This window comes from Neolamprologus multifasciatus, chromosome 11, assembly GCF_963576455.1.
Source record: "Neolamprologus multifasciatus chromosome 11, fNeoMul1.2, whole genome shotgun sequence".
NCBI lineage: Eukaryota > Metazoa > Chordata > Actinopteri > Cichliformes > Cichlidae > Neolamprologus > Neolamprologus multifasciatus.
This window is the reverse complement of record NC_140449.1, coordinates 35,793,892-35,809,508: the sequence shown is the minus strand read 5'-3', so window position 1 is coordinate 35,809,508 and position 15,617 is coordinate 35,793,892. Positions and strand designations below refer to the sequence as shown.

Here is a 15,617-nt window from a genome sequence, read left to right as displayed (position 1 = left end):
ATTTATTTAGACTCCATCATGGCGAATGACTGAAATCTGCCGCCGCACCACAAATTAGAGCTCAGTTAAACTTCAGACGTCAGCGTCACTGTGGCCTCAGAGAAACTGTGATTACATCACAAAGAGGAGGAGGAACCTGCAAATGAACTGTGTGCACCAAATTTCATGAATATGCAACACGGCGGCGAGGCTGCCTCTGTGAAAGGCGGCGCTGCCTGTTTTTTAGGGACTTCCCCCTGAAATGTGACCTCGACACGCGCTGTAAACAAACACCAACTCAAACTGAAGTGACGACAACAACAACAGTGTGTTTTTTTAGGATGAACAGGAAGTGTCTTTAATTCTGGACACTGACAGCAGATCATCACAAACATGGAGCTGAGTGAAGCTCAGGACCGTCGCCGCCGCTGGCAGGAGGTCACCACCCACACACACACACACACACCTTGCACCCCTCCCCCCACAGTCAGTCTACTGCTTCTTCTTCACCACGTGAGCGCAGTCATATTTGCCCCGCACCACGGTGAGTTTGACCCCGGGCAAGTCCTGCGTCCGACCCCCCTGCACAAGCACCACGTTGTGCTCCTGCAGGTTGTGCCCCTCCCCGGGAATGAACACCACCGCCTCCTTCCCGTTGGACAGCCGGACGCGGGCGCACTTCCTGTTGGCGGAGTTGGGCTTCTTGGGCTTTCGGATCATCGTCTTCAGGATGACCGCCTTCAGCTGGGGGCGGCCAAACGTGGCTCCAACGGCTTTGGGAGGGACTTTGGGCTTCCCTTGGCGGTGCATCTGGTTGAGCGTGGCCATGGTCCTGGACAGGAGGGGGGCGGTCCACGCAGAGGCGTGCTGGGACGCTGCAGAGGGAGGGGTTTATGGTTAAACGCTGAAATAAAGTCGGCGCTTGTTCACCTGTCTGACACTCACCTTGAATCAGCGACGTCAGTGCCGGTCTCAGACTCCACAGAGACGCCATTCCTGAAACATCAGAGAACATCTGTCAGGAGACCGTCCTGACAACCATCAGCTGACACGCCCACATCAAACACTCGAGTATTGCAGTATTTCAGGTTGGTATTTTGGGCTGGGTCACCTGACCCCTCAGCAGGTCGCATCTTTTAACGTCAGCTCCGCCCAAACTTCTCATCAGCACTTTAAAATCAAACGTTTGTCTGCGACTCGTTTGGCATTTATTCAGGAAACAGAGCGGTCCTCGTCTTTGTCCGTCAGACGAGCGTCGGCGCAAAGCTCGGCTTGTGTCTCGTGTCATAAATCAAACAGCTCACTAACAGCTGGACTCGCTCATCGGCGGTGATACTTTACTTCCTCCCTGCGAGGTCAGTTTGGCTGTTATTACACATCAGCATCTGTAACAGTACAAAATATAAAAGTGCAGCTCTGCAGCTGTTAAACTGGACGTGAAACACATTGTGTACAAAGGCTCATTTGCATCATGGAGCCCTGCTCTCTAAAACTCTGTGTGAAGCTGGATTTAAGAAATAATGCTTTATAAACAGCATGTTTGCAGCCAGCTCGCTTCAGTACAGGTGGTGTTGGTTGGTCACAGCTACAACAGTTTCTGTAACTGACCTCAGGTCAGCAGGAAGCGTGTGCCGAGAACAGCACCACAGTAACCAGAAGCATCCTCAGCTCTGAGATCTGATCTGGGCACAAAGACCAGCAGCTGGTGACTGACAGGTGTGACTGGGTTATGGTGGGAGAACAAGCCGCTGAGAGCTTTATGAGCCGATGGAAACCATTTTAAAAGGTGACTGTGCAGAACTGGGAGCCAGTGAGTGTTACCATAATCTAACCTGCATGAAACATGAATTAATCTGATTACAAAGAAGCTGAAAAGAAACTAAAAGGTTCATCTTGGCAGCAGAACACGAGCTTTCTGTGGCTTCTTTCTTTACTGCAGATTAAACCTGTTTTTACGCGCGAGCAGCAGCTCTCGGTGGGTCCTCGTGCACGCGTCAGCGCAGTCTGTTAAACTCACGAGAACTAAACTGAACGCGCGCAGTTGTTCCACTAAACCAGGGGTGGGCAACTCCAGGCCCCGAGGACCGGTGTCCCTGCAGGTGTTAGATGCGTCCTTGAACCAACACAGCTGAGTTAAAGGCTAAATTAGCTCCTACAGTTCTCTGGTAACGAACTAATCACGTGATTCAGGTGTGTGGACCCAAGGTGAGATCTGAAACCTGCAGGACACCGACCCTCGGGGCCTGGAGTCGCCCACCCCTGCACTAAACTCCTGTGGAAGGAGCACACCTGTGCACGCGCTGATGTTTATACTACAGCGTGGCTAACGCTTAACATCGGCTAGCTTCAGGACGCACGCGCACACACACACAGGGGTTACCGGAAGTTTGCTCGCTCCACGCACACCTGCTGAGACTCCCGGACAAACAGGCTCCACACCGGCGGAAGGAATCGGAACTCTGACCGGTTAATGTCAAAGTATTGACGGCATTCCAGTGAAATCTATCGAGGACGTCGCAGCACGAGCACCACGACCTCTCATCAACCCGGAAATCCTTCCGCTGTCAGTGCGGCTCCACTGGCGCATTACTGCCCCCTGCAGGACGAAATAGTCACTTCGCGTTTCTCCTGATTTCTTCTTCTTCCTCCTGCCTCCATCCATGAACCTCTGAGCTCCTCTTCTCCTCCGCACATGCTCAGACCTCAGCAGGTCTCACCTCGGTCTTTAAACCTTCCTTTTCGCTCTCCTTCTGTCAGAAATCACGCCTCCTCTCCTCGCAGCTTCACTGTACATTTTTATTGTATTCTACAGGTTGTAATGCACGTCATCGTCACCAACACTTAAACACTTATTTAAAGGTGTTTTTTCCTGCTTATCATCGTGTATTATTCTGTTTTATTGCATTTGGCTCTGTTATCAGTTCACGAGTACAGGTGAAGCACTTTGGTTTCAGACTCTGTAATAACTCTAATTACTCTGCAATGGGGTTTTCAGCCAGAGCCGATTCAAGAAGGTCAGCTCAAGTCCTGATAAGTGGCTCCAAGGTTTCGTGCTTCACACATGTCAGCTGATCTCTATCAGACACGGTTACACATTAACCAGGTGGTCCACAGGTGTGCAGGACAGGTAAAGCAGCTACAGCCTCACGCCGAGCTGCAGTCAGTCGGAGTGAAGATGAAGATGAGGCCGCAGCTCCTCCTGGTTCTGACGGCGGTCGTCTGCGCCGCCGCCAAGCCTCTGAGCAAGGCGGCGATGACGAGTAACAAGCTGCTGCTGATCTCCTTCGACGGCTTCAGGTGGGACTACGACCAGGACGTGGACACGCCGAACCTGGACCAGCTGGCTGCGGACGGGGTCAAGGCCAAATACATCACCCCTCCCATGCTGACCATGACCTCGCCGTCCCACTTCACCACCATCACCGGTAACCATGACAACTTCATTTTAATATCAATTTAGTTTCAAAGTTGCAGCAGTCACAGGCAGTACTGCAGTAGGAATACTGCATGCGCTGGAAAGTACACACACTGTACAAGTACAAATATTAAATACCTGAAAGTACTTAATATTTGTACAACTTTGTTTGTATAGCATTTAAACCCAGCGGTGCACCAACGGGCTTTACAGTAATACAATCATTTATAGAAAGGGAACATTAACAGGGAATAAATACACCAACAGGTGGAGAGCACTAATCAGCCACAGCGCTGTGAAAATATGCAGTAGGAAGATTGTTCCAGAGTTTGGGTGCAGCTGTGGCAAAAGCGCGATCACCTCTGGTCTTCAACCGTGCCCGTGGTTGCCCTGAGAGATCTCAGTGCTCTACTAGGAGTGTACAAGCTGAGAAGTTCAACAGGATAGCTGGGAGCAGTGTGGTGTGTAATTTTAAAGGTGAGCAATAGTATTTTAAATCAATCTTTGACAGGAAGCCAGTGCAGGTCAGTGAGGATAGGGCTGATAGAATCAAACCTGCAGTTCCAGTTTGTACAGGAGCAACAAAAACACGAACGGAGTCTGTTGACGCACCTCTGTCTTTATCTACTGATATCTCTGTTTCTGCACTTTATGAGTGCTGGATGTTTGTAGGTATGGAAACTCAGTTTCCCTCAAAGTCTCTCTGATTCTGAAAAATTGAAAATCTGGGCGAGATGTTCCAGAAAAAATCAATATCTTAAAAGTTATAATTTACAAACTGCAGAGAGCCGTCTGCTTTAGCTACTTCACAACTATTTTAAGGCTTTTTGAAAATATTAATTTCTGTGACCAAGACATTAAAACAACGAGAGCGGAGCAGCAAAGAGAGGAGGTTGTGCAGACGCGGTGCTAAAAACAGCTGGATAGGAGCCACAGAGTCGGGTCATAACCAGCCTCAGACATGCTCCTCCATAACATGTCCTGTTACTGCTGCTGTATCAGTACGTGCTGCTGATAACACGCCTCTGAGTGCAGCTTTAATCTGTAACAAATGCATGATTTAAAAACTGCTTTCACAGGCAGTATCAGACGGTTAGCTGTGTGTGAGCAGTTTGATTTATAATGCATCAAATCAGTGACCTCAGATTAGGTTCATGTAGTTAAGGAAGTCAGAGAGATAAGCTGCGACGGTGCTGCTGGGAAATAAACCCGTCTGAGACCAGAGTCCAGAGACTGCTGCTCCGGGGACAGGTTTAATCTGAGCCGAGGGTCATGGACACGCGATGATGATGTCAACCAGCTGCTGACGCCGCCACACTTTCTGACATTCAACTTGAACCTTTTGCAGACTGTGTGTGACGCCCATCCCACGGTCTGGTCTGTTAGCTGTGCCTGGAGGACAGCCTATGATGATTCGCTAATGCATCTCCCTCGTGGCCTTTCAGCCAATAAAAGCTTCCTTACTGGTTTAGTTAGTGATACCTGCTGATTCAGCCTGCACAGTGTAGATCGACTGTGCAGCACAAACATCTCTTTGCTGCTGCTCCGAATTCCACTGTGTTTTTGTCAGCACGGTGCATGGACCGCTTCTTTTTTTGCACTAAACCAGTGTCACACACTGGGGACTTGTCCAGGATTCAAGCCTGTGACCTCATGCATGTCTCAGAAGTTGCACATATAGTAAAACACAGATGTGTGCAAATCCCTCCAGACAATCTGTAGATTATTTACCTCCTTACCTGTGGGGAAAGATAAAGCGAAGGACATGCACAACCTAAAATCTGGCTCAGCTTCTGTCGGCGTTTCACATCGTCTCCAACTCCTAAATAAAAGATCACTAATATCCGACCTCTGATGGTCCCTCTCAAATAAAGGATCTTACTTTCTGTCTACTTTCAGTTTCCAGAGCGCTGCAGTGAAATGTGCTAAAACCTTCCTGTGTTCTTTAGGCCGATGGGTGGAGGATCATGAAGTCGTCCATAACATGATGTTCGACCAAGAGACGAACCTGAAAGTTCCTGGCAAAGAGACGATGAAGAGATCGGAGTGGTGGGACAATGGCGCTCTGCCGCTGTGGATCACCGCTCAGAACCAGGTGAGTCGGGGTGAAGGCTGAGCTGCACACACAGGAGGACGCGTCATTGTGGTTATTTTACCGCAGCTGACGCGTCCAAACACTCAGGAGAGCACCAGATGTAGAAAGTAGACGACATTTCTACGTTTGTCTAATTCGGGAAAAGTTGGATTCTTCAGGAACATCACTGATAAAAAACCAAGCTGGATGAAATCTGACTTCCTGTGAACTCGAGTGCTTCTAACACTTCTGGGCTGGTTGTAGCCATAACACGATCACAGATCCGGAGTGCGATGTGGTGCTTACCATTCTGTTATTCTAATTTCAGGGTCTGAAAACAGCTTCCTTCTTCTTCCCCGGAGGCGGAGCCAACTACAGCGGCCAAGCGGTCAATCGAGTGCTACTGGAGGAGCCCGGCCACCCCGACGACAATGAGACCGAGTGGCGTCAGAAGATCGACACGGTGATGAGCTGGTTCTCTGAGGAGGACTTCCACCTGGTGACGCTGTACTATGGCCAGCCAGACCGCGTGGGCCACGCCAAAGGGCCGGACACGCCGGACCGGAAAGAGATCATCCGTCAGATCGACCGTACCATCGGCTACTTGAGGGACGCTATCGATCGCCACAACCTGACCGACAGGCTGAATGTCATCATCACCTCTGACCACGGCATGACCACAGTAAAGAAGAAGCCGCAGGTAGACGAGGTCATCCTCAACAACTACCTGAATTTATTCAAGGTCGCTAAATTTGAAATTCTCGACTACGGCGGGTTTGGCATCCTGACGCCACATCCGGGGAAGGAGCAGGAAGTTTTCGACGCCCTCTCCAACGTGCCCAATGTCACGGTGTACAAGAAAAACGAGATTCCAGAAAGTTTCCATCTCGCCAAAAGTGAGCGTCTGCCTCCCATCGTGATCATCGCAGATCTGGGATTCAACCTGAACTCTGTAAGTACCCCAACGTTTCACCTCCAAGAAGCAAAATTCAACAAATCTAGAGATCGTATATCGACTTTGTATCGTTTCACACCAGAGATTCATCGTCTACGTGAATAAAGGTGACCACGGCTTCCATAACACTGAGATGGACATGAAGACCATCTTCAGGGCCTTCGGCCCGAGCTTCAAGAGGAGCTACCTGTCCGAGCCGTTCGACAGCATCCACATCTACCCTCTGATGTGCAAACTGCTGCAGATCGAACCAGCGCCGCACAACGGGTCACTGAGCGTGACCGAGGACATGCTGCTCCCCGCCCCGATCACCACGGCCAAGCCTTCGTTCACAACGCCGCAAGGCTCTTTTACCACAGGTGTGTTGCCCTCGTCTGACGCTCTGCTAGACCAGAGTAGCGGTCTGTCATCCAAGGTTCAGACAGACTCATCCTTTAAGTCTGGCTTGAGTTCAGGGTCAGTTCACGTTCTCGCTTCAAAACGACAACTTTTGAAGATAAAATAAATCATTTCATCTATAAAAAGGTAGAATTCTGTACATGGCTCACAGACCTGTCGTAGGTCCGTATCATTTGGTGCCATTGGTCGTCATGCATTCACATTAAAAACTCTGGCCCCGCCCACTGCTCATCAGCACTGATACAAGATGCTGAACCTGCAGCCAGTTTTTGAAGGCGTCTCCAGTCCAATCACAGAATTATTTCATATCATAAGTGAGAGTTTAATAAGACCAGGTAAAAACTAGCTTAGCTTTCAGCTCTGAGTGCAGATCATGTGACGTGCACGTTAACCACGATGCTCCTTTCCTTTCCAGCTGGAGCGCAGGGAGCGCGGCTGTCCGTGGCTCTGCTGCTGGCCACGCTGCTGTCCACGTTCACCGTGCTGTAACTGCTCCAGGATCAGTTTGACGTACAGCTGGATTCAGCGATCTCCTCATTTACTTTGCTGCAGGTTCACTCTGAATGTTGTAACGTTTGCTTCTCCAATAAATATGAACAACGTGAACATTTTTAAAGGTTTTCTTCTTTAACATGTTGTGTTTCACCTGATGTTCCTCTCTGAGGTGTTTCCGTTCGGTCAGACTGAGCACTGGTTTTACTGGATTGAAAGAATCCTTTGTGCCTCGTTATGTGTTTTTCTGTGAACCAATCCCTGCAGCTGAGGTACAGAGTGCACAATTAGCCTGAACCTCACACACAACACTAACAGAGATGGGCTAACGAGTTACTGTACTCAGATTACTTTTTTCAAGTAACGAGTAAAGTAAGGGATTACTATTGCAAATATGGTAATTAGATTACCGTTACTTTCCCGTAGGAACGCTGCGTTACTGCGTTACTAAAACCGTGATTTTTTTGCGAGAATGTCTCATGACAGTGACGTAAGCGAGTGCGACGTTCGTGACAACAGCTGTGTGCAGATCAACAATGGATCATATATCGAGTGCAGAGAGAGTATGAGCGTGCAGCGTTTAAAGCGTGGAAGTACTGACCTTACTTTGAGTTTGATTCCATAAAAAGTGACAAAAACATTAGTGTCCGTTGTGCGTGGGAAGAAAACTTCCAAACAAGCACCGAGTAGCTACGACGTAATGGGAAACTCACAGAGAAACTCGCGGATTCTTCCACTGACCGCTGCACACCTGCACCAGGGTAACCCTCCGCCTACCCCACTCCTGCTTTACAGGTGAAAATAGAGTAACAGGACCGCTAGTCTTTGACTTTATTTATTTTCTGCTGTGTTTTACTTGCATCTATTTGAAAGACTGAGTGTAAACACACAAAATATTTTATTTTATGTGCTGGAATGAGCAGAAAATAGGTTTAAATAATTTCTTCCAGTCAGAGAATGTTGCAGATAATTAAATGTTTGCTTGATGCATAAAGTTAAAAGATTAAAACTAATAAAACAAGTTTTAAAAAGAGACTTTTCCATTTGATTACATTTTGTATGATGATTATGCAGAAAAAGTAGAATTGGGCTGAAAGATCTATCACTTTATCACCTATTCAGGTTGTAAATCCTGTTTTTAAAAAGTAACTAAGTAATTAATTACTTTTGAAAATAAGTAATCAGTAATTAATTACTGATTACTTATTTTCAAAAGTAATCAGTAATTAATTACTGATTGGTCAAGTTACTTGAAAAAAGTAATCAGTAATTAATTACTGATTACTTTTTTCAAGTAACTTGACCAACACATGCACTAACAGGAAATACTCAGCAATGGACATTTTATCAGGTTGTGTCTGACACTGTGAGGACGGCCTCGCTGTGGGAGCCTCTGGTGGACGTGGAAGGAAATGCAGCTTTTGCATCAAATCTCTTTATTGTCAAATTGTTGAAATAAATCCATCAGAGATCAGCAGCGACTCCTGAAATGATCGAGACGACTAGAGAGGTCACGTGACTCGCTGTGACCGTCGCCACCAAACTGATTTATTAAACTTTACAAAGAAACTACGACAACAGCAGCTGTGACGTCATTCGTTTTTTCTGCTGTAGGCAACCAGGTGCTGTACAGAGACCACACCCACACACGCGCACACACGCACACACACAAACTAAATCAGCATGATGGATTAAATAAAAACGTGTCGGCGCTTTGCCCATTTCACGAACACTGAAACAAAAGTTCAAACCATGAAATTAAAATTTCTGACGACATCCGTCCGGAGACTCAGCTGCTTTTTCCTCCTTTCTTTCTCAGTTTGATGCTTCGGCAGCCAATCACAGACCGCCCGAGTTAAAAAATTAAAAACGGCAGCAGAAGAAACCTGAGGAAGCCGTTTCCAGAAGAGTCTCATGTTTCACCTTAAAACGATGAGAAAATAAAACGTTCGCCTCGTCCGAGACAACGCAGAGTCAGAAGTACGGCACGCTCAGGTGAAGCCCGATTGGTCCCCCCGCGACCTTTCGCCTCCCTCAGAGCACGCGGAGGAGCTGCAGCGCCCCCGCCTCACCCTCCTGCCCCGGGGCGGTGGATCATAGCGACGTCTCGGCGTTCACGACTCTTTGCCCGTCCTCGTTTTCCACGTTTATCCGGACGCTCGGCAGCTTGTCGTGGCTGAAAGAGAACAGAAACTTTACTGGCACCAGAGTCGGAGACTTCACGTCTTACAGACACGTTAAATAACTTCCACTTCCTGTTCTGAGATCTGATTGTGCTCACAGCACAGGTGTGGCAGCAGCAGGCAGGTGGAGCGACGTCTCCGAGGTTTGGTTTGTGGCTCTGGGAGGAAGCTCGTCTCCGCTGGTCTGACCGAGCTGTCAGCGACTCGTTTCATGATGTGTTTGAAGTTTATAATGAAAACATCAAAATTGGATTTTGTTTCTTAATCCACATCGTCCAGCCCTCCACAGCACAGACACACCTGCCAGCGCTCATTTTTAATGGTTACAGGACTGCTGTTTAAGTCTGACGTCATCAGTCGTGTCCGGGTCCAAAGTCAAACGAACACTGAGAGTTAAAAACTGTCTAAATTATTTCATCTTTAATAAAATGATCAGCGTTGCTGCTTTACCAGGTGTAACAATTAAGTTTAACATCCATGAAAACAGGATTTATTACATCTAATAGAGTTAGAAGTTAGCAGGAAGTTAGCTCGCTAGTTTCCACCTAAACTAAGATGTTCTGACTGAGAGATTTATGAAACTAATTCAAACGTACAGCTCTGCTGTCACTTCCAACATAAATGAAGACAGAAAACTAAACAGCAGTGACGTTTGTAGGGTTACTGAAGTTGAACTACCTGGTATATAATGTTGTGCTACGTGATCGCTAGCGACACAGCTATGTTAGCATAGCATTAGCACAGTGAAGCTGGAGGATGAGCGCTAACTTTTTCCCCACTCGATAAAAGTTAACGTGATGTGTAATGTGTATGTGTTAGTCCCCCGTAGGGAAATTACTCCTCTGCATTGGTTACAGGACTGCTGTTTAAGTCTGACGTCATCAGTCGTGTCCGGGTCCAAAGTCAAACGTCACTGAGATTAAAAACTGTCTAAATTCTTTCATCTTTAATAAAATGATCAGCGTTGCTGCTTTACCAGGTGTAACAATTAAGTTTAACATCCATAAAAACAGGATTTATGAAGTTTAACAGAGTTGGAAGTTAGCAGGAAGTTAGCTCGCTAGCTTCCACCTAAACATGATATAGCTGCATGATGTTCTGACTGAGAGATTTATGAAACAATCCAAACGTACAGCTCTGCTGTCACTTCCAACATAAATAAAGACAGAAAACTAAACAGCAGTGACGTTTGTAGGGTTACTGAAGTTGGGCTAGCTGGTATATAATGAGGTGCTACGTGATCGCTAGCTACACAGCTATGTTAGCATAGCATTAGCACAGTGAAGCTGGAGGATTAACAAAAGTTAACGTGAAGGTTCCTGATGGTTCGAGACAAATACAGTCGCATGGCAGGATGCTGTAAATGGACCAAACTTCAGCAGGAGAACAACTGAGATAATCCATCCACAATACCAGGTTAGTCATTCATATACTGCTGCAGGGCTGGAGTTACATCGTGAGGTTTAAACACTGAGCTTTAAAACGATTAGCGATAATAAACCGAGAGAGGCCGACAGCAATCACTGACTGTTTTTAGGGGCTTGTTGAGATTAAATAAAAACACAACAGCCTTATTAAACACAGAAGCAGGGTTCCTATGGCATCACTTAAAGACAAACACAGTGCAGAGAGAGCCAATCAGAGCATAGCAGGTGATGTCGCTGGTGGCGAGGCAGGCGTACCTGAAGGTGCGCCTCAGAGCTTTGCTGCTGTCGGAGTTTTTGGAAACAGACTTCCAGATGCCGCTTTTGGCCATTTCATCAGAGATGTTGACCTCTGACGGGTCGCTGCTGAGTCAAACACACACACGTTAGCCTCTGCTGCAGACGCGCAGCCGTCAGCGTGTTTGATGTCAGACCCACCGCTTCTTCAGGTTTTTGATCGGGAAGTTGAGGACTCCTCCTCTGTCGTACGGCAGCTCCTCCTCCACCTCCTCCAGCATCCGCCGAGCGTCCTGCACACACATACACACACACACACACACACACGGTTGAGCCAATGAGGACACAGAAGCAGGGTCACGTGCACACACCAGCGCCCTTCACCTCCTTCTCCTTCTTCTTGTCGTCCTCCTTCTTCTTCTTGCTCTCAGGGATCAGGTCGTCCAGCCAGCTCAGCTCTCTCTTGGTGAAGCAGAAGTCCAGAAGCTTCCGGATGAAAACCAGAGCGAGAACCTGCAGAACGCAGCAGGAGGTGAGTCGCCGCGTTAGGAAACAAGGAGATGCAGTGTCTCTCAGTGCGTCTCACCATCATGGGGAAGATGACGGCGGCGGGCGAGGCTTTGATGGCCCACAGCGCGATGAGGCAGGACAGCTGCACCACGGTGAAGACGTGCACCTTCCACAGCGGCACGTAGCGCAGGTAGATCAGGTCGGGCTGGTGTTTGGCCGGCATGCCGAACAGTTTGATGCGGTCAAAGAGCTACGGGACAGACAGACGCACGAGAGGTCAGACGAGCTTTAACGCCGCCGTCGGCCGGACGGACGCAGAGACGTACCTGGATGCCTTTGAGCGAGGACACGCCCATGTAGAGGAACACGCCGTACAGGACGGGCATCGGGATGAACTGTAAAAGCAGAGAAGCGATCAGTGAAGGGAGCGAGGAAGCGTGAACGCAGCACGCACCGTCGGACGACTCGCCTTCAGGACGGAGGTCATGAACACGGAGCAGCCCATCAGGAAGAAGATCATGAAGCCGGTCACGCGCTGCTCTCTGATGCCGAGGAACTTGGGCTGCTCGCCGGGCGCCGCGCACTCCGACTCCAGCTTCAGGCTGTTGACGTGGGAGATTGAGAGCACCGTCGCTGCCACGAACCACGGCAGGCCCATGATGGAGCACACGCCCAGCATCACCGCCACCACCAGCAGGTCCAGATGGTAGCCACACCCTTTCTGCAGCCCGCACACACAAACGCACAGTGAGGTAAAGGTCGTCGCCCCGCGGGGACAACGGCGCGCGGCTTCTACGTCAGTTCTGACCTTCAGCTTGTTTTCCTTCCTGTTGATGATGACGGCGGTGATCTGCTGGTCCATGAAGATGAGGATGGTGCAGAGCAGCGCGGGGACGGCGGCGGCCAGCAGCGTCCACCACGGGTTCGGGCCCAGCGGGGAAATCAGCCACCCCCGATTTTCAGACGTGGGCTGAAAGCAGCGCGAGACCATTTCATCGTGTCAGCAGGTGTGAGCCGCCGCCCATACACGTGATGATGTCACACTTTTTGTTACATTAAATATGTTAAATGTTTCATAGTTAAACAGTTCAAATGATCCGAACTGTGAAAGATGAAGAACGAATCCAAAGTTGTGACCCAGTGAACGACCCTCCGTCAGCATCGAGCGACCTCTGACCTTTTATCGCAGCGAGCTGCTGAGGGCCCTCGCTCAGTTTAACCCTTTAAGACCGACCATAGAACCAAGTCCGCCAGAGCTTATATTATATGTTTACATGCTGTGGAGCCATTTTTGGGAGCATTTCAAGTTGATATACATCAATACAACCATTACAGCCCAGATTTTAATAATATGTCTGCATTAAGTGCATAGTAATTACATAAATTGCAAAAAAGTGCAATAAACTACAAAAAAATTGAAAATTGTTTTTGTTTTTTTAACATATATTTCTAGTTAGAGAAATTTAAGAGGCTTATCCCTCAAAACTGTAAATACAAAAAAGTTGCACAAAATAGTTTCCCACCACAGGAAATTTATTTTGAGTGTCTTCAGAGTTTTATTTTTGAAATACACCAATTTTTATACACTGCAGGAAAAACGAAAATAAATATTATGATGCAAATCTGCAAAAAAGCAGCATATGCATCAAAATAAACTATTTCCAGCAGTGCAATATGAGTCCTAAGCATCCCAGAAACCACACAGAAAGTCATAAAGTCAAACATAACTTTTAAAAACACTACATTTCTGCAAAATGACGTCACTTCCGGTTTCGGGCAGGTCATGGCAGACATGCGATAGTTCGCGCTGACGTCTATTCCAACGTAGGAAGTGTTACAAACAGCTGATCGGATCGGCAAAGCGTGTTTCTGGAATATTATGTTTTTGTTGCTGCAAGTGCTTTTTATGCAGTTTTTGCAAAACTATATGTGGAAGGAAACTGTGACCGAGGACAAGCTGATGGCATAAGATGTAAGTACAACTCCTCCGGTTTATATGCAAAAAAAATTATTGCGCTAGCTTACGTGGTTGCAGAGCTACCGGGATTTAAAAATAGTTACACAAAACAGAGCGTGCTGCTCTGACCGGCTTTCAAGGGTTAAAACCTCCCCAACATCCATCACTGAAGCTGGATTACATTATTACTGGAATAAAGGGGAAATGGCGCCCCCGCAGGCCGTTTGGACCTGCGCATGCTGAGAGGCGAGCGTTACCTTGAAGCGGTCGGGCACATTGAGTTTGGGTGAAGGAACTCCCACCAGATAATCCACCAGCACCATGATCATGATGGTGAGGAAGACGGCGAAGTCGCTGATGGTCGATCGAACCTGCGGGCGGGAAACAGCATCGATATTTTCTTATCGAACGGTAAAACGCGACCGCCTCAGACCTCCAGCTCTGCACAAATGTTACAACGAGTGGTGATGTTTCCTGTGGATCCAATAAATCGTTTATCTTCATCACACGTGAGAAACATTAAAGAGTCTGCGAGCACGCCATCGGCTCCTCTCTCGGGGTGTCACTGACCTTGGTGGGGAAGTAGCTCTTAGTCTTGAACTGTTTGAGGAAGGAGGAGAGGAAGAAGGTGGTGAAGAAGAGGATGATGGACCAGAAGAGGACGTCGGGGACGTAGGGGCCGCTGTGGCTGCACGCCGGGCCGACCAGCTCCCCCATGAGCGCCTTGCACGTCTGTGGGGAGAGGGAAGCGTCAGCCGCAGTTCCTCTGATGACCAGCAGAGGCTGCTGCTCGTTTGTTCTGACTGAAAGGCGTCGCCGACGGCGTCAGACAGCAAACGTTTATTTCTTACCTTCGAGCTCAGCTGATCCCAGGTGATGTTTTCTGGGGTCACGTTCTTTTTGCTCCACACACCCAGGACTTCGGCTGAGGCGTTGGCGGGCGGAGCGCACTGACATCTGAAACAGAGCAGCGCTCACGTAAACTCGGAGCTAAATGACCACGTCACCCTCTTAGCTCCAACCATCTGAAACGACCACGGTGACGCCGGACAGTCGCCTCACCTGTAGAAGGTCAGGTTGTCCAGCTGGTTGTGCATGTTGATGGGGTAGAGCTCCCCGAGGCGGACCAGCTTCTCCAGCGCCTCGTAGATGAAGATGATGCAGATGAGCGCGGCGAAGGCTTCCTCTGTGAAGCGGGTGATGTAGCAGACCAGAGAGCTGGCGTCCGTGGCGACCAGCAGCAGGCACAGGAAGGCGGTCCAGAGTCCGATGCTGGTCCTCAGGTGCAGGTAGGACAGATGGTACTGACTGAGGATGGGAAGGAAAGGAGGTCAAAGGTCAGCCGAGGGCACTTCTGTAGGGTCACTTTCTCTAACCCAGCAGACATCCCTGAAGTTTGAAGCTCTCCTGACCTCTCCGTGACCTACTACATGGATGATGTAATCCAGATGAAAGTGGAGCAGGTTAAAGAAAATGAGGCTTTTATGCAACTGTTACAAAACATTTTTGTGCATCACAGAAAGATTTTTTTTAATCCACCAAAAAATTATAAAACAATATGAAACAGCTGAGAGCACAAAAGCACAACGTTCCCACAGCTGCTCCAAAAACCCCTCGAATCACGTTAATCTGTGACGCTGAGATTAAGCCTGTGACGCGCCGCCAGCTCGCGGCCCCGTGCACCGCACTGGCTGCGCCTGCAGGGGGAGCTGCAGCGCTGCAAACACAGAGGAGACAAACACAAAGGCACAAGGACGGAAACAAAACCTTAAAAACAGCAGCCCGCTGTGATGTCATCACAACCCGAACAGCCAATGGGAGCAAAGCTTTCATGCAAACCTGTCTCACCTGCAGAACTTGAAGAGGATCTTCTCAAAGACCAGAACCGGGCCCGTGCTGCCCAGGATGGTGAGAGGCTGCCCGGCGAACAGAGAGTAGGCCACGCCCGTCAGAGACGCGCCAAACAGCGACTCGATGGCACTCTATCAGAGA

The 15,617-nt window shown here is 48.6% G+C and overlaps 3 protein-coding genes across 9 annotated transcripts in view; 1 reads left to right on the top strand and 2 right to left on the bottom strand.

Annotated features, from left to right (window-relative positions):
- Positions 1–310: 310 nt before the first annotated feature.
- mrps12 (mitochondrial ribosomal protein S12) lies at positions 311–2,540 on the bottom strand. 2 transcript variants are annotated; one of them, XM_085177712.1, is made up of 3 exons: positions 2,386–2,540; positions 925–975; positions 311–854 (listed from the first exon to the last, which is right to left on the bottom strand). In XM_085177712.1, exons 2-3 carry the CDS (start codon positions 971–973, stop codon positions 472–474), a joined length of 432 nt encoding a protein of 143 aa, XP_085033838.1. In that variant the 5' UTR covers positions 974–975; positions 2,386–2,540; the 3' UTR covers positions 311–471. The 2 variants fall into 2 exon arrangements, with proteins under 2 accessions (XP_085033838.1, XP_085033837.1); XM_085177711.1 differs by having other exon boundaries at positions 2,360–2,536.
- A 277-nt stretch (positions 2,541–2,817) lies between these two features.
- Positions 2,818–7,996, top strand: LOC146509211 (ectonucleotide pyrophosphatase/phosphodiesterase family member 7). Of its 2 annotated transcripts, XM_085177709.1 has the most exons (5): positions 2,818–3,404; positions 5,344–5,489; positions 5,797–6,420; positions 6,506–6,782; positions 7,238–7,996. In XM_085177709.1, exons 1-5 carry the CDS (start codon positions 3,041–3,043, stop codon positions 7,309–7,311), a joined length of 1,485 nt encoding a protein of 494 aa, XP_085033835.1. In that variant the 5' UTR covers positions 2,818–3,040; the 3' UTR covers positions 7,312–7,996. The 2 variants fall into 2 exon arrangements, with proteins under 2 accessions (XP_085033835.1, XP_085033833.1); XM_085177707.1 differs by having other exon boundaries at positions 6,506–7,996.
- Positions 7,997–8,733: 737 nt separating this feature from the next.
- LOC146509209 (sodium bicarbonate cotransporter 3-like) overlaps positions 8,734–15,617 on the bottom strand; it is a 32,074-nt gene continuing 25,190 nt past the window's right edge. For 3 of the 5 annotated variants that reach the window (XM_085177579.1, XM_085177577.1, XM_085177580.1), the window contains 13 exons: positions 15,474–15,607; positions 14,688–14,933; positions 14,477–14,582; positions 14,196–14,357; positions 13,883–13,996; positions 12,477–12,638; positions 12,138–12,389; positions 11,995–12,063; positions 11,745–11,918; positions 11,543–11,671; positions 11,360–11,451; positions 11,180–11,287; positions 8,734–9,490 (listed from right to left, as the gene is read on the bottom strand). In XM_085177579.1, the coding sequence (XP_085033705.1) occupies positions 9,409–9,490; positions 11,180–11,287; positions 11,360–11,451; positions 11,543–11,671; positions 11,745–11,918; positions 11,995–12,063; positions 12,138–12,389; positions 12,477–12,638; positions 13,883–13,996; positions 14,196–14,357; positions 14,477–14,582; positions 14,688–14,933; positions 15,474–15,607 (1,830 nt within the window). In that variant the 3' untranslated portion in view covers positions 8,734–9,408. The remainder of the gene's footprint in view (positions 9,491–11,179; positions 11,288–11,359; positions 11,452–11,542; positions 11,672–11,744; positions 11,919–11,994; positions 12,064–12,137; positions 12,390–12,476; positions 12,639–13,882; positions 13,997–14,195; positions 14,358–14,476; positions 14,583–14,687; positions 14,934–15,473; positions 15,608–15,617) is intronic. The other 2 variants (XM_085177578.1, XM_085177581.1) reach the window with 1 other exon arrangement.